General features: G+C 33.7%; 2 protein-coding genes across 6 annotated transcripts; both read left to right on the plus strand.

The window, feature by feature from the left end:
- The first annotated feature begins 1,151 nt into the window (after positions 1 to 1,151).
- LOC140888114 (uncharacterized) lies at positions 1,152 to 4,720 on the plus strand. Its single transcript, XM_073295798.1, has 3 exons — positions 1,152 to 3,721; positions 3,813 to 3,918; positions 4,010 to 4,720. The coding sequence occupies exons 1-3, from the start codon at positions 1,152 to 1,154 to the stop codon at positions 4,718 to 4,720; spliced, it is 3,387 nt and encodes a 1,128-aa protein (XP_073151899.1).
- A 940-nt stretch (positions 4,721 to 5,660) lies between these two features.
- Positions 5,661 to 8,920, plus strand: LOC140891573 (uncharacterized). 5 transcript variants are annotated; one of them, XM_073300131.1, is made up of 9 exons: positions 5,661 to 5,825; positions 5,981 to 6,110; positions 6,201 to 6,233; positions 6,669 to 6,756; positions 6,849 to 6,978; positions 7,070 to 7,363; positions 7,671 to 7,772; positions 7,862 to 8,428; positions 8,504 to 8,920. In XM_073300131.1, the coding sequence occupies exons 4-8, from the start codon at positions 6,686 to 6,688 to the stop codon at positions 8,426 to 8,428; spliced, it is 1,164 nt and encodes a 387-aa protein (XP_073156232.1). In that variant the 5' UTR covers positions 5,661 to 5,825; positions 5,981 to 6,110; positions 6,201 to 6,233; positions 6,669 to 6,685; the 3' UTR covers positions 8,504 to 8,920. The 5 variants fall into 5 exon arrangements, with proteins under 5 accessions (XP_073156232.1, XP_073156235.1, XP_073156233.1 ...); XM_073300134.1 differs by having other exon boundaries at positions 7,073 to 7,363; XM_073300132.1 differs by having other exon boundaries at positions 6,201 to 6,227.
- Positions 8,921 to 18,917: the final 9,997 nt, after the last annotated feature.

Raw genomic sequence — 18,917 nt, forward strand, 5'->3', positions numbered from 1 at the left:
TAAAATTAACCACGTTTTATTCTGACCGTGGTTAAAGTTAGCCACGGTTTAAAAAAGCGTGGCTAAGAATAGACACGGTTTTTGGCAAAGCGTGGCTGAAATAGCCACAGTTTTAAAAAGCGTGGTTGAATTAGCCACGGTTTTTAATAAAGCGTGGCTAAAATAGCCACGGTGTTAATAAAACGTGGCTAAAGTAGCCACAGTTTTAAAAAGCGTGGCTAAATAACCATTTATACACCCACTTCATCTCTCCCGATCGCTATTCTTTCTTTTTTTTACCTATTCTGACCGCTAAAAAACAGTTTTGACCGTCAATAAAAAATCCGTCGATGATCGAAGTTTAGATCGGAGAGTTGTTCCGAAATCCTCTTGTTTGGGCCTTTCTTTTAGTACCAATTTCTCTTATTTTAGAATTTATTCCGTAGAACCCAATTCCTACAGCCATCGTTCGTCGCCGTGTTAGCTTTCCTTCACTTACAAAATTATTTTCGGCTTCTTAATTCGCTGAAGTAAGTACAACTTTGCATCTTATATTTTTTATATTTCTTTCTTGATGAATATGGCTTGTCTCTTGATCGATAGATTTATTATTTACATTGCTTTATTAATGTTGATTAAGGATATTCAAATACATTTTTAAAATATTGTTCAGATAATTATACAATATACGATCTACGTTTTAGTTATCATTATTAATTTTTTATATTTTATTTTGACGGTTATAATATTTGTAATAAAACTTTATTTCAAATTAATTTATGTTTTAAATGTGACGTAAAATTAATTTATTTTATTGTTATGTTAATTAATTTAATTATTCTTATGAACATGACATTTTAGTTGGGCAGATTTTCAATTGGTATTATGGTAACAAAAAATATGATTATATTTATATTTGTAAAACATATATTGTTTGGCATGATATATTATATTTTATCAAAGCTATATCGTATAATTTGTTAAACAAGACTATTTGTGAAAATACAGATATGTAGTAGACTATCATGATAATTATTTCTTTTGTAATAATTATTGTATGAGACAGATGCATTTAATTAATTATAAAAATATAATTGTAAGCTAATTAATATGTTACGTATTTTTGCTTCTGTTTACTGTAGGAAAATATGAATCACACTGATAGAGGATGAATGTATCGTAGATTGCAAAATGGCTATATTTCTGACGAGTATATTAATGGTGTAGAGGATTTCATGATCTTTGCTCTTAGTCATGTTGAATGTTTATCAGCGGGTAAAGTACGTTGTCCTTGTAATCACAAAAAGTGTCAGAACAAAGTATTCTTAGATGAAAACACAGTGAAGGAGCACTTAGGTCGATCTGGTTTTGTACCGAACTATTACAATTGGCATCTTCACGGAGAAGAGTATATTCGTCCAAATTTTCCAAATACCAATCCAGATGTGCCGTCGTCTTCACGGTCTCAGAACAGGCGTTGGGAATCCGAAAACATACATGCAGATCACAGTTTTCATAGTCATGATCAAGAGTATTTCCTTACAAATCAAAATCTTGGTCACGAAATACCTGGAGATTATCAGGAAGAAGGTCCGTCGCAATATGTAGACCCCAATATCGATCACGTAGAAAGCCCCAACAATTACATCAAAGGATTATACGAGCTCATAAAATCTGCAGAGAAAGAAATCTGGGATGGAAATCCACACGGTCACTCTTTGTTGTCTGTCATTGCGAGGTTATTGAAGATGAAACATGAGCACAACATGTCAGAAAGAAACTTCAACGACATGGTCCAGTTAATGTCAGAGTTATGTCCAGCTGATAACCACATGCCTGACAGTTTTTATTCGACAAAGAAGCTTATCAAAGATCTAGGTCTTCCTCGTTACAAACTGTCTCGTCGGCGTGGAATCCAAAATAATAAGAAACAAACGCCGTATAAGAGGATGTATTATTTTCCCATCACTCCTCGTCTCCAGCGGTTATATGCATCCACCGCGACTGCTTCTCATATGCGATGGCATCACGACCACCATTTTGACATGGAGACAATGACACACCCATCTGATTCTCCGGCATGGCGTCATTTTGATGAAACACACCCGTGGTTCGCTGCAGAAATCCGAAATGTCAGGTTAGGACTTTCAACAGATGGGTTCCAACCATTTGGCCAAACGGGACAACAATACTCATCATGGCCCGTCATTTTAACCCCGTACAATTTGCCACCTTGGATGTGTATGAAAGATGAGGTCATGTTCCTCTCTGTGATCGCACCTGGACCGAGTAACCCGAAGGATAAGCTCGATGTTTTCTTGCAACCATTGATTGCCGAGCTTCAAGAACTTTGGTACGATGGTGCTGCCACATACGACATACACTCGCAGACTAACTTCACGATGAGAGCAGCATTGATGTGGACCATAAGTGATTTCCCAGCGTATGCGATGCTTTCCGGTTGGAGCACAGCTGGAAAACAAGCATGCCCTTATTGCATGTCTGATTCGGAAGCGTTCACACTAGCGCACAGTGGTAAGACATCATGGTTCGACAACCACAGGAAGTTTTTGCCCGATGATCATCGACTACGGCGCAAGAAAAACATGTTTGTACGAGGAAGAATTGTTTTGCATCCTGCTCCCGCCATCAGAACAGGAACCGAGCTGCTAAATGATATAGATGCTTATGGTTTTATACCTTCATACGATGTCGACTCAGAGATTCGAAACAGAGAGATATGTCATTTGGCAAGATGTGGTTGGAGAAGACGCAGTATTTTATGGGAGTTACCGTATTGGCGTACTAATCTGATCAGACATAATTTGGATGTGATGCACATCGAGAAGAATGTTTTTGACAATGTTTTCAACACAATCATGAATGTCCCCGGACGTACGAAAGACAATGCAAAATCAAGGGCAGATCTGGTTGAAATGCGTATCAGAACTGAGTTACATCCAGACGTGTCTACAGGTAGACATCCCAAGGCTAGTTACACTTTGGAGCGTAGTGCGAGGGAGGTTCTTTGCAGATGGCTTAAGGATGTCCGTTTCTCGGACGGTTATGCCTCGAACATGTCTAGGTGCGTTAACATGAACAAATTGCGGATGTTTGGTATGAAGAGTCATGATTGCCACGTATTCATGCAACGACTAATACCCGTTGCATTCAAGGAGTTATTACCCAGAGAGGTTTGGGAGGCATTGACCGAGTTAAGTCTATTTTTCGCAGACCTAACTGCTCGTAATATTAAACAGAGTGACATGATGCGCTTGCATGAGCAGATACCGATAATTCTTTGTAAGTTGGAGAAGATATTTCCACCAAGTTTCTTCGATTGTATGGAACACCTTTGCGTCCATCTGCCCCACGAAGCTCGCATTGCTGGTCCAGTACAATTTAGGTGGATGTATCCTTTCGAAAGATTTTTACGAAGGTTGAAGAGCACGGTTCGTAATAAAGCATGCGTGGAGGGATCCATATGCAATGCTTATTTGGTCAGTGAGGCTTCCATTTTTTGCGAGCATTACTTTGGTGACTCGATACAAACAAGACAGCGAAAGACTAGATGCCAACAACAAAACATAGTGAACGAGATTGGGTCAGAGCTTTTTGCAATATTTATGGTACGTGGTAGACATATCGGTAGTAAAAGACCTAGATTGCTGTCAAACGAGGAATATCATGTTGTGGCAACATATGTTTTGTTGAACTGTGTTGAACTGAAGTCCTACGTGAGGTATGCAATGTTATGTTTGCATTTTCAATATTACCGATATGTATACATATTCATAGTATTTCATTCTAACAACCTTTTCATATCTGCACAGCATTTACGAGAACCAAATACGTGCCGAGATTCCTGAGATAAGTAATCAAGATTTAGACTCCAACATACAGGCTAACTACTTCGGTTGGTTCAAATCTTACATAAGAGTAAGATTAAATTGTAATTAATTTAATATTTAACATTTATTACTCTCAGCACCTTCGAGGTGATATTGACAATATTTTATGCTCATCGTAGGCTATAGAGCAACAAGGAGAGTTCGTCTCAGAACTGATTAAACAAGTAGCGCTTGTTCCAATGCGAAAAGTTAATACTTACATAGGTTATTGTATTAACGGTTTTAAATTCTACACTGTTCACGACACAACGTTTAAAGCTACAGATAATTTAGGTGTTCAAGTTCGTGGTCATTCAAGTGATGGTGTTCAAACCGAATATTACGACTTCATCGAAGAGATAATCGAGTTGGAATACCCTGGTCTCCCGTTGAAGCAAACCGTAATATTTAAATGTTGTTGGTACAATCCACATCCTAGATTAGGTACGCGCGTTCACCGTAAGTACAAAATTTTTGAGGTGAACCGGACCAGACATCTTCCCACAAACGAACCCTTCGTCTTCGCTACACAAGCTTCACAGGTCGTGTTCTTGCAATACCCAACTTCAGGTAAGACCCCTTCTGCTTGGCTTTATGTAAGCGGTTTGAGACAGAGGGCTTATGTTGCAGACATTGTAACTGAAAATAATGTACAGACCGATGCGACAAGTGCGTTTCAAAATAATGAAAGTCAAGTTCATGAAGTCGAAACACAATTTCTTTTGAATTCAGAAAACCTTGTCGATGCCACTGTTAACTTCGACGATGAAATTGACGCGTTAAGCACAGACAGTGGAACCGAAGATGTACAAGAAAGTAGCGAAGAAAACTTCGACGTTGAAAATGATTAAGTAATGTTGTATTTATAAATCTGTGAATGTTTATGTGGTATTACTATCTATCCATTACTATTATTATTTTTTATTTTCATAAATAAGTCGTTCATAAAAAAAATCATTATCGTATTAATTAACATCTAACCATTAGTATTATTATTATTTATTGTTGTCGAGTACTTAATTTATATAATTATTCTCAAAGTTATTATTATTATAATTAAGTTGGACAAAAATGCTCGAAATCACCAAAATTAATTATTAGGGGTGACAAAAGTTATTATTAAATTAATAATTTAATTAATGCATATTCATAATTATGTAACTAGAACAAATATTGTTAATGGATATATATTTTTTAAATCAAATTCATGAATTATCAATTATATTCTAAAAAATATATTTGTTGTTAATGTTTGTTCTTGCACTGAACGACGTGAATAATTTATAAAATGATGAAATGATCATTATTAAAATAAAAGATAATTAAACAAGTTTATTTAATTTTGATTAATCTTAAATAGGTGTACTCAATTTTTTAATTAGACTTATTTGTGTTTGTCCATATAACTGAGGGGTCTTCACCGGTTCCATATATATTTTAAATAAAATTCAAGAATTATCAATTATATTTTAACAAATATAATTGTTGTTATTGTTTGTTTTTGCACTCAACGACGTGAATATTTAAAATAAATATATTATTAAATATGTTTATTGTTGGATATAAAATAAATTAATAATTCATGTGCAAAAAAAAATTATTAATATCTTATAATTATGTCGATTATTAATTTTAAGTACATATATTATTAAATATGTTATTATAGATATTATAAGGATATTATAATAACATATTTTGTTGTTTCAAAAAAATAATACTAATAATAATTTTTTAATACATAAATACAAACAGAGATGCATATACGTGTCTAATGGCCCTAATCTCTATCATTCCCACGACCTTCTCTATCCTTTCCAATCCATTCACGCGTCGTTCCCCTCCTTTAACCTAGCAGCTCCCATGGATTCGCCGTCCTAATCCAGCGGAAAGCAACTTGGCAGCCTCCAAAGATCCGCCTCAGTTAATTCCTCATCGTCATCTTTGATTCTCGGCCAGGTGCATTCCCGATCTTCTTTTTTCTTACTTCTTCAAAAATTTCCCGTTAATTCAAATCGCCGAAATTTTTCGGCTAGTGATCAATCTTCAAATACGAGCATAGTTTTGGAATTTTGGTGGAATATATCTATGTAATGTGATACCCATTTTGCAAGGTTTCCTCTAAACCGGTTCGAACCAGTTTTTGGCAGCCCAGCGTATCGCCGCCCTTTCGCCGGCTCCGACAGCTTTCGATTCTATGGGAAGGTTTTTATGTCGTTTGGAAAATTTTTCCAAGCTTTTGAGGTATAATTTCAAACTTAGGGTTTCGAAAATTAAGACATTTCGTGTAAATTTAATTCCAATGATTCACATTTGATTTACTCATGGTTGTAGGAACTATATTGAAGCAGATTAAAGCTGGTATCGGTTAGTTTTCAAAAATTATTTGAAAATTTGAAATTCCAGATTTTATTAAGTTGGGTTGTTCGACTTTGATGGGTGTTTAAAGCTATTTTCTGAAATTTTATATATGTGCCACTCGATGTGTTTTTGTATTACTTTGATGGGTGTTTAAAGCTATTTTAAAGCTATTTTCTGAAATATTACTTAATAATATTCATATTTGTGCCACTCGATATGTTTTTGTATTACTTTGATGGGTGTTTAAAGCTATTTTAAAGCTATTTTCTGAAATATTACTTATATAATATTCATATTTGTGCCACTCGATGTGTTTTTGTATTTCACTACTATATTTTTAAAGGTACAACGTTTGTTTTCACTACTGTATTTCATAGTTAGTATGTTTTTGTGAACCATCCAATATCTTATTGTTACAAGTAATATTTGGCCTCTTTGTAGATATTATATATTAACACATGGCGAAACCATTTTCCGAGGACGAGAGTGACCAAGATCCACGAGAGTTCATATGGTTGGAATATGATAAGTAAGTTTCAAATGTTTATCATGTAATCATCAGTGCATAATAAATATGATTGATATCAAATGTATGTTTATATTTTATATTTCTCGTTTAAGGTTTGCCCCAGAAAATCATAAAGTCTCTTCGTACATAACTTCTTTATTCTACACACAAACTTGCGAGGAAGGATACTCTTGGAAGTTCGTGACAGAGGACCAACGACAATGGTATTGGGATGAGTTCGTGGTAAGAATATATTCATAGTAATTGACAATAACATGCCTTGTTAATATTTTACACATTCAACTACTGAATAATTTTTTAAATTATTGATCAGAAGAGGTACAGATGGGTATTAGCCATTGACTTAGATATCAAGAGGGTTTGGTACATCAACACTAAAGAACTGTACCGTCAGACTATCCACCGATGGCGTTCGCAGGGGAAACATCCTGAAACAATCACTGAAGAGACGTGGTCCAAGTGGACAGCGGTGTGGGCTTCTCAAGATTGGCTGGACACGGCCAAAATATACAAGGCAAACAAGCACTCCGAGCCTGCAGGTCCTGGGACAGGCCAAACGAAGCATACTGGTGGATCCAAGTCTTATGCAATGCATGTTGTCGACATGGTATTTCTCTTTTGCAGTAATAAATATGCTTTGATACTTATACTTTGTATTTTTTTTATTTCATTTCGCTACAGATTATTACTTCAATACATTTGTAAACTAATGTTTTTTAATAATATATATACTTATTAGAAGAAAATCAAAGAGAATCTACTATTACATGTATCACGTATGGAAACTTCAAGAGCAAATCTGGTAATATTTTCAGAAAATAATTAACTTTGTTTTATTATGTAATAGTCAATAGACATTGCAATTTTATTTGATCTGGAATTGTAATGACATACGATATAATGTATTGTTATAGCGTAAGAAGAACAAGCACGAGCCGAATGCGTGGGAGGTATTTTTGCAAATGCATAGGACGTCGGACGGGAAATTTGTGGATGAGCGTTCTAAAAATCTTAATGTATGCGTCATGACTTTATAATTGAATAAATATTTTGTAGGAACTTATATAATTTTAAATAACTAACATATTTTGTTTATTTTGTACAGGAAAAAATGGAAGCGTACATGTTGGAGGCCATGACTCCATTGGAGGATGGGACTATACATCCCGAGCCTACAAACAACGACATTAATGAACATTTTAAGCTCATCTGCGGTGGACGGAAAAATGGTAGGATGTATGGCTTGTCGACCTTGGCAAATACGATGTATCCAGCGGTCATGGCTCCACGTCAAAGAGGCTTTGCTGGCGGAGGAGAAAATTTCGAAGCTTTTCATGACGAGGCACGAGCTGCAACGCAAAGGGCCAATGAGGCAGACCAGAGGGCCCTCGAAGCAACCAGGGAGTGCGAGGCAATACCCCTCAGGGTCGAGGAGCATCACATGGTGGTCGTGGAACCCCAACACATACACGCAGGTCATCGCAAGGGAGCAGAGATGGGAGTCGAGGTTCACCAGCACTTAGGGGCTCACCAGCAAGCAGAGGGACACCAACGGAGAGGGGTTCCATTCATCGATTATCATCACAAAGACGTACTTCATCTTTCCAGTTGGACGCAAACCTTGCTACAAACAATGATGAGTACGATGACGATGAGACTCAACCATGAGTAGGTAAGTCATTTCGTGTCTTATTTTCACATAAATTGTCAAACATTGAATATTTTTCTTGGGTACTTTATCTCTCAGGTTGACTGTTGGGTACCTATCGCTTGGATTGTTGAAGTTCAAACATCGTATTTGTGTCGTAGTATATTCGTGAGCCATCGACGGATTTGTGATATTATCGGTGTACATCGTATTTTGCGTCGTAGTATATTCATGAGTCGTCGACGAATTTGTTATATTATCAGTGTTTGTTTGATATTTGAATGTATTTTCCTCGGAATAGTTGGTTTGTCGACGGATTTGTGATATTATCGGTGTACATTGTATTTTGCGTCGTAGTATATCGTGAGTCGTCGACGAATGTGTTATATTACCAGTGTTTGTTTGATATTTGAATGTATTTGCCTCGGAATAGTTGGTTTGTAAACTAAATCTGTATGACGAAATTGGTTTTTATGTAAATTATCCATCTAGTTAATTTTGCGGTTGTATTGTGTATACGGTTCATCTTATTTTGTTCTATTGCAAACTTTAGTTTTTTAATCACGTATTTTTTTAGGAAATGTGGCTAGTTACCATGATTATTTAAAAACCTGTGGCTAAACTAGCCACGTTTTTTTAAAAACCGTGGCTATTTTAACCACGTTTATTTAAAAAATCGTGGCTAATTTAACCACGGTTTACTAAAAAACCGTGGCTAATTAACCACGTTTTTTTATAGAAAACGTGGTTAACCTTAACCACGTTTTATAAAAAACGTGGTTAAGCTTAACAACGTTTTTTTAAAAACCGTGGCTAAATTAGCCACGGTTTTTAAAATGCGTGGTAAACTTAACCACGGTTTTTATGAAAAACGTGGGTAAATTTAACCACGGTTTTTTACAAAAACGTGGTTAAAGTTAACCACGATTTGTAATAAACCGTGGTTAACTTAGCCACAGTTTTTAAAAAAACCGTGGTTAAAAGTTAACCACGGTTTTTAACCGTGGATGATCTTAACCACGGCGCATTTAGACACGGTTTGAAAAAGCGTGGCTAAAACCGTGGATAATTTTTTTAGCCACGGTTTTAACCACGGTTTTTCCCGTGGCAAAAACGAAAAATTTTTTGTAGTGTTCTATCAATATAATATTTTGGTGGATGCTGATATTAGTTCTATCAATATCTAATTTTTGGTGGCTGGTTACACTTGGTGGATGTATGAGTTAGAATTGTTGATTTTGGAGTAGTTGTATATGAGGTCTCTATTAAAATTTTGTGTAGTTCCAGTGGTTGGATTTATATGAAATTTGAGCTTCGTAAGCTACTTTTATATTTGTGTGTACTTGGTATAAGTTTTCTTTGGTTCCTAGATCCACATGGAATGGTAAGGATTTGTCTCGGATGTGTGAAAATCTCAGATTTGTTTTTTGGGAGAGTCTAATGAGTTTAAGCTGGGAACATGTGAATTCCACGAAAATCCACAACCTTGCATCTGTCATAATTACCCTCAACCAAAGTAAGTTAAACAGTAAACACCATAGAAAATATATTGCAAATTTATTATATTTAGTACTTAAATTCAAAATTCAATTAACTTCTTCAAGAATCACGTGTATATTTGAGTAAAAATTGTGATTTTAGTTATATAAGTTGACATGTTTTGGATTTTGGCCTGTAAATTGTCAAAGTTTACTTTTCTAAATTATTTAAACACTTCCAAAGAATAAAATATACAAACTTTTCACACACCTATATATGGATGATACATACGTAGGGGTTGGTAGAAGGATTAACAAAATAATAAAGAACAGAACACCCTCTATGACCAAATACATAATCGAGATTCCTTTTAAAAGAGAAAAAAAATAGAAAATATAACCACATACATATTTGAGATTCTAAAAAAATAAAATACATAATCGGAACAGAAAATACAGCAACATTCATATTTGAGATTCTGAAAAAAAAAATATCATACATATTTTAAAGGGATTCATAAAAAAAAAATAATACAGCAATATAAAGTATCTTGAAATTCTTCATATATTACTCTAGCTTAACAAAGTATATTCCACATAATATAGTAGAAAAAATAGGACCAATAATATCTTTCAATCTCTTTAACAATAATAAAATTAACTTCTTCAAAAGTATAAAATCTTATATTGACATAGGATATTTAATCATCAACCACTAATTTCAAGTTGTTGCTTTATATCTTTCATTATCTCTTCAACTCTCGTCGCATGTTTGTCGTTCTCGTTTGCTAAATTTGATAACGCATCTTTCAACTTAAGTTGAAACTTGTTTCTTCATATAAGCATCAAAGGCCTTTTTTGCATCGTTCCTGCCATAGAATGACCTGTGGGAAGTGCCACTAATTATTCACTTGCTCTTGTGTCTCTTCACAAGTTGATCAAGTTGATCTATATATACCATGTTTACGCCCAATGAAAACAACATATGTTTTTCCCTATATTAAATAAAAATTTACAAGCAATGCTAATTATTTCGTATATACAAAATAATAAAAACAATAGCTTACACCAAACAAAACAAAAACTCACCATTAATTAAGAGAATATAGATGCGTCCAAGTAGTTTAAAAAAACACAGAAAGTTACTATCCGACCTCAACAACTTTGCAAGCACAACAAAACAAGACACTACAATGTCAAAAATAAAATTCAATGCATCATATTCACTTCCTATAAGAGATATTTTCTTAACATTTACGGGAAAAATAATGCAAGGAGAAAAGAAGAAACCTTGGGAGGGGATCGGCCGGTAGGTGGTGGTCCGGCGGTGGACCTCGGTGGTAGCAGGGAAGAAGAAGAAGAGTTGGGGAGAAAAAATTAGGGCGGACTGAGTTTGAAAATTAGGGAGAAAGATATCGATATGAAGATGCGTACAAATTTACCCGTCTATTTTAACTCTTCAATTGACGGAAAACTGAATTGGGAAAAAAATCTAAAAGTTTGGGACTAAATCGGACCATTAAATTCATTTGGGACTAAACCGAAAATGACCCAAAAGATTTGGGACTAAACCGGGATTTTTTCCGAAGTTGTGTATTAACTCCGGTTCGGCCCAATTTGAGTACATTAACAAAAGTCTGGCAATCATGTGTTTGGCCCAATCACAAAGACCCCAAAACTTGGCTAATCAACCAATGGCGACAAGCCGACAACCATGCTTTTGAGTAGAAAAACAAAATAAATTTATTGTTTTCAAAGGGTACTTTTCTATATTTATGTTGATATCTTTTTTTTTAAAAGGAAATTTCATTGATCGTGGAAAGAATGACAAACATATATCTAAATGTCCAAGCAAACAGTGCGAAATCTCGAATAAAATAGAAAGACTAAACATATAAACGAGTAGTTTGAATAAGAAAAGGAGCTGTTATATTTCAATTGATATCTTGATAGTTTACAAATAATAATTTTTTAACTATATATTTTGAAAAGGTTTTAATATCAGGACTAGAAATATAAATTTTCGCGCTTATAAAAGTTTTCATTGTCGAATTCGACTAGCTTAAAAATCAAAATCATTAATGTTGTGAAAAAAATCGACAATCATTTTTTTTGGAGACACCAAACAGGAAAACACAAACAAGATTTTATTTTATTTTTTTTAACAAAAATCTATTTTTTATGCATCTCAATCCAAAATCTCATAAAAAGAAATGGTTGATGATGCATTTCAATTAGGATGATATTCTATTTAGATATGCTCAAATGACTCGTTGAAAATATAATTTTATGGATGTATTATAGTATGATCCCATGAGTCCATGTGACCCATCTGTTGTGTAATATTCAGTACAAATTCAATACAGTATTTATGGAACATAGCTTGTATTATAAAACATCACTCGAACAAATTAAGGTATGTCGATGTAGTGTGATCCGACAATAAAACTCTATTCAAATTTCAAGGATAGCTAGCGTGACAACATGGTTTCCACTTTCCACCAGAGAGTGGAAACACTGTTGATTAATAATTTATTCAAACAGCAATAAAATATAATACTGTTGTGAAAAAATAAAAATTTACGGTAAAAAGTAAATACTTCAAAACTCAAAATATATCAAATTCTACACTTTATAATATTTTTTTCTCAACTCAATTGTATTTTTCATCACAAATGAAGACCTATTTATAGATCCATATTTGAGATTAGTCCAAAAATTAATACATCATCATCTACATCATCACACACTAATTTTTTACATTTTACAACTCAATATTCAACATTCAACATTCAATATTCAATATTCAACATAATAATAATAATAATATATTTTTAACACTCCCCCTTGTGATGGTGATCATGATATGATGATTTTCTTCATTATGTTTTTATACTGCCTCGTTAAAAACCTTACTAGGAAAAACCCAGTGGGATAAAAACCATAGTAAGGAAAAAAGAGTGCAGCCACATAAACTCCCCCTCATGTTAACATGAGTGATTCTTCACATATTCCGTAGATTGCGCATCCCAATGTTGTATATATGCTTTCTGAATATCGTCATGGGAAGTGCTTTTATGAAGAGATCTAATGAGTTCTCACTTGATTGAATGTAACAGATATCAATATATTTATTCTTCTCAAGCTCTTGAGTGTAGGCAAAAAATTTTGGGGGGATATGTTTGGTTCTGTCACTTTTGATGTATCCTTCTTTCATTTGAGCAATACATGCAGCATTATCTTCATATAGTGTCACATGCTTCTTGTCTACTGTCAATCCACACGATATTTGAATATGTTTGGTCATTGACTTTAACCATACACATTCACGACTTGCTTCATGTAATGCAATAATCTTGGCGTGATTTGATGAAGTTGTTACGAGTGTTTGTTTCTGTGAACGCCAAGAAATTGCGGTGCCTCTACGAGTAAATACATATCCGGTTTGGGAACGTGTCTTATGTGGATCAGATAAATACCCAGCATCAGCATAACCAATGATACTTTGATTGGTGTCTTTTGAGTACAAAAGTCCCAAATCTATCGTTCCTCGTAGATAACGGAATATATGTTTAATTCCGTTCCAGTGCCTCTTTGTTGGATATGAACTGAATCTTGCCAATAAATTTACAGCAAAAGATATATCAGGTCTAGTGCAATTTGCAAGATATATAAGGGCACCAATGACACTTAGATATGGTACTTCTGGACCAAGAATAACTTCATCATCCTCACATAGACGGAATGGATCCTTTTCTATGTTTAATGATCTTACAACCATTGGAGTACTTAATGGATTTGATTTATCCATATTAAAACGTTTAATGATCTTTTCTGTATAATTTGCCTGATGAACAAAAATTCCACATTCTTTTTGTTCGATTTGCAAACCCAGACAGTACTTGGTTTTTCCAAGATCCTTCATTTCAAATTCTTCCTTCAAGTACATCATAACTTCTTGAATTTCTTTATTCGTTCCAATGATGTTTAAATAATCAACATATACAGCAATTATTACACATCCGGATGTTGTTTTCTTGATGAAAACACAAGGGCATATTGGATCATTTACATATCTCTTTTTCATCAAGTGATCACTTAGCCGATTATACCACATTCGGCCGGATTGCTTCAACCCATATAATGATCTTTGCAATTTTACAAAATAAAATTATCTGGATTTTGAACTTTGTGCTTCATGCATCTTAAATCCTTCAGGGATTTTCATATATATATCACTATCAAGTGATCCATATAAGTAAGCCGTAACAACATCCATCAGACACATTTCCAAATTTTCAGAGACTGCCAAACTAATCAAATATCGAAACGTAATTGCATCCATAACAGGAGAATACGTTTCTTCATAATCAATTCCAGGTCTTTGAGAAAAACCTTGTGCAACAAGTCTAGCTTTATATCTGACTATTTTATTTTTCTCATTTCGCTTTCAAATAAAAATCCATTTGTATCCAACAGGTTTTACACCTTCAGGTGTGAGGACTATAGGTCCAAAAACATTGCGTTTATTTAGCGAATCCAATTCAACCTGGATGGCATCTTTCCATTTTGCCCAATCATGACGAGTTTTACATTCACCAAAGGATTTTGGTTCATGATCCTTGTTTTCATTTATGATGTCACATGCCACATTATAAGAAAATATCTCATCAATATCTTCTATATCTTTTCGGTTCCATATTTTTCCAGTATTAATATAATTGATAGAGGTTTCACGATTCTCGTCAGTTTGTGGTTCTGACAGAACATTTTCATCATCTGGTGTTTCTTCTGAAACACCATTTTCTATTTTATGATCATCGTGTTTCTCTATGCCTTTTCTTTTCCGAGGATTTTTATCCTTGGAACCGACTGGTCTTCCACGCTTCAAGCGTTTTATGACATCATGAGTGTCTTCAATTTGTTTCTTTGGAATTTCAATTCGAGCAGGGGCATTTACATCGTGTATATATGATTTTTTTACCCCTTTTGTGTCTGCAAATGCATCTGGCATTTGATTTGAAATTATTTTCAAGTGTACAATTTGTTGTACATCTTTCTCATATTGTTTGGTCCTTGGATCCAAATGTAACAATGATGGTACATACCATGTGATTTCTTTTTCGATGTGTTTCTTTTCTCCCCCTAACATTGGGAAGATTTCTTCATTAAAATGACAATCAGCAAAATGTGCTGTAAACACATCGCCTGTTTGAGGCTCAAGATATCGAATGATTGATGGGCTATCATAACCGATATAAATACCAATTTTTCTTTGAGGACCCATTTTTGATCGTTGAGGTGGTGCAATAGGCACATACACCGTACATCCAAAAATTCTCAAATGAGAAATATTTGGTTCTTTACCAAATGCAAGCTGCAATGGGGAGAATTTATGATATGCACTTGGTCTGATTCGAATTAATGCTGCAGTATGTAAAATTGCATGTCCCCATATAGAAATAGGGAGTTTTGTTCTCATAATCATTGGTCTAGCAATCAGTTGTAGACGTTTAATCAATGATTCAGCTAATCCATTCTGTGTATGAACATGAGCAACATGATGTTCAACAGTAATTCCCATTGACATACAATAGTCATTGAAAGTTTGGGAAGTAAATTCTCCAGCATTATCAAGTCTTATTTTCTTGATTGTATAATCGGGAAATTGATTCCGTAATTTTATTATTTGAGCCATTAATCTTGCAAATGCCACATTCCGAGTTGACAATAAACATACATGTGACCATCTGCTAGAAGCATCGATCAATACCATAATATATCGAAATCGTCCATATGGTGGATGAATTGGCCCACAAATATCACCCTGAATGCGTTCAAGAAATATGAGTGATTTTGTTTGGATTTTAGCTGGCGATGGTCTTATAATAAGTTTTCCAAGAGAACATGCTTTACATTGAAACTTATTATTCTGAAAGATCTACTGGTCTTTCAACGAATGACCATGCGTATTTTCAATAATTCTTCGCATCATTATTGAACCAGGATGTCCCAATCGATCATGCTAATTAGTTAATATTGAAGAAATATTAACCACCATATTTGATTCGATTGACCTTATATGTGTATAATGCAATCCAGTAGGGAGCATTGATAATTTTTCAACCACATATTTTTTTCCTGATTTATATGTGGTAAGACACATATATTTCTGATTTTCATCAGTTATCGTCTCAGTATCATACCCATGAGAATATATGTCATTAAAACTCAACAAATTTCTTTTTGATCCTGGTGAATATAAAGCATCATTTATAAAAAAAATTTGTACCATTAGGTAACAAAAAATGTGCTTTTCCACAACCTTCAATCAAGTCTACAGGACCTGATATTGTATTCACCATTGTATTTGTTGGTTTTAATTTCAAGAAATATATTTTATCTCGGAGAATGGTGTGCATTGTACCACTATCGGGTATGCAAACTTTCATGAGTTTATTTTTGCTCATAGCATTTTTCATACTTCAAAAATGCAATAAATAAAATCAAGGATAATATATATATGCAAAATATAGCATGTTTCATAAGAATGCATGAAAAATATAGCATGTTACATTTCAGTCCCACCAATATATTAATCAATGTTCTCGAAATCATTTGAAAAAATCGGCAGCATTGAAATAAGTTGAACCACTTAAATGGTTACTGATTTCAACAAAATTGGTCTCTTTTTCTTTCCCCTTTATCGATACTTTAAAGAGCTTACATAAGTGCTCAGGGGTACATGACCAATTTCTTGGAGTGCCACATTTATAATAAGCACTCTCATATCTTTTTGAATGATTTTTATTTTCACTCATATTTTCATGCTGCCCTTTTGAGTGGTTCGTGACGTTCTTTTGAGATTAGTTATTGAAGTAACTATCTCGATTATTTTCATATCCATGGTCGTAACCACGATCGCGATCATTTTTACATCCACGTTCATGACCACATCCACTTCCTCGACCACGACCAAAATCTTGTTTATGCCTTTGATTTTGGTTTTCATTTTTCATTACGACATTTGCTTCAGGAAATGTCGTTGATCCAGTGGGTCGGGATTGATGATTTATTATTAACAATTCGTTGTTCTTTTCTAGTGATATCGAGAGCAACGAATTTAAGTTTTGCCAAATTTGACATGATGGTACTAGAAAAATAACAATGCATTTTATTAGTTAATTTTCATTAATATGACAATACAAAATAATGGATAAACGACGAGTACAAGTATGTTTAAAAATAGATAAAATGTGTGCGGTGGAAAATCGCTGGTGAGTACAAGACTCGTGAGCATGATGATCATAGCCGTTATGAAAAATAGCCTTATAAATGCCATCATCTTCATCTTCGAAAAATCGAGAAAATATTTTGAGAAAAAGAATGAATTTTGGTGTGATTGAAAATGAGTTTGAGTGAACATATTTATAGGCAAAAAACTAGTCGTTTTGTGACCGTTGGGGGTAAGGAAAAAATTGAGTATGTGTTGAATAAAATTTGTGATAATGATGCAATGCATATAATGATAATCATAATTAAATAATTAAGTATATCATATCACATTATTATATTGGTGTCGTAGACAACCTTTTATATAATATTGTGAAATTATACCAATATAGTTAGTATAAAGTCAGGTATAGTATATCATATCACATTATTATAAGATCGGTGTCGTAGACAACCTTTTATATAATAACATGAGATTATACGAATATGGTTAGTATATAAATACACAATAATTTATATCATATCACGTTATTATAAGGTCAGTGTCATAGACAACCTTTTATATAATAACATGAAATTATATATTGATACAGTTAATATATATACATAATAAATATATATCACGTTATTGTTTAAAAACCTTAGAGGCTTTTATACTTGTCGTATCCCTTACCGGGAGTGTGGGATGTCGTCTTAACATCCTCCCAGGATTTATAACAAGTTTTGAAAAAAACTATTTTTTTCATAACATGATATTATATATTAATATATACACAATAAAAATATATAAACAGTAAAATAAAAATTCTTACTTGTTGAATATTTTTGACTTTTTCTTGTATTTTGGAGCGTCGGAAAATATAGAGAACCTTCGAGCGATCGTGCCGATAACGTGTTGTGAAAAAGTAAAAATTTACGGTAAAAAGTAAATACTTCAAAACTCAAAATATATCAAATCTACACTTTATAATATTTTTCTCTCAACTCAATTGTATTTTTCATCACAAATGAAGACCTATTTATAGATCCACATTTGAGATTAGTCCAAAAATTAATACATCATCATCTACATCATTACACATTAATTTTCCACATTTTACAACTCAATATTCAACATTCAACATTCAATATTCAATATTCAACATAATTATAATAATATATTTTTAACAAATACAATAAATTCAATAATAATAAGAAGAAGATACTAACAAGAAAATAATAATAAATAAAAGCCAACCCCACATGCACCCAAACCCATGTCCCCACACTCTGTTTTTGTAAATGCCCAACTTAAATCATCCTCAATTCTATAGCGCACTACTAAATTTGTTGGCTTCACTTATAAACAAATTCACATCTTTGGTACGGATCGATGCATTTAATTTGAGAGGCGTAGTATTAAAAAGATGTCCCATATTGGCTGTTGGTGTTCCTGCCAGTTTGGGTAATTTTTATTGAGCTAGTTTTTGATGTTGAGTTAGATTCAAATTTATAATTTTTGACATGCTATCGACTCAGATCCATCGTTATGTGTTTGACTGCTCATACTTGGAACAGTTGTTAATTACTTCACGCTCTAAATATCCATTCCTAGCTAGACGTAAGAGGGTGTGTTGAGATATTCCATATTGTTTGGAATTTCGATATAGTTCATGTAAGCAGTGAGTTTCATGTATAGACTTGAACAACCTTCTCCCTTTGAGCTAGTTTTTGGGATTAATTTGAAATGATATTCATCATCAATATATTTGAAATCCACAATTGCTGAAATTATGTATCTTAATTTATAGTTGATTCGAGAT

This window comes from Henckelia pumila, chromosome 3 (genome assembly GCF_033568475.1).
Source record: "Henckelia pumila isolate YLH828 chromosome 3, ASM3356847v2, whole genome shotgun sequence".
NCBI classification, from domain to species: Eukaryota; Viridiplantae; Streptophyta; class Magnoliopsida; order Lamiales; family Gesneriaceae; genus Henckelia; species Henckelia pumila.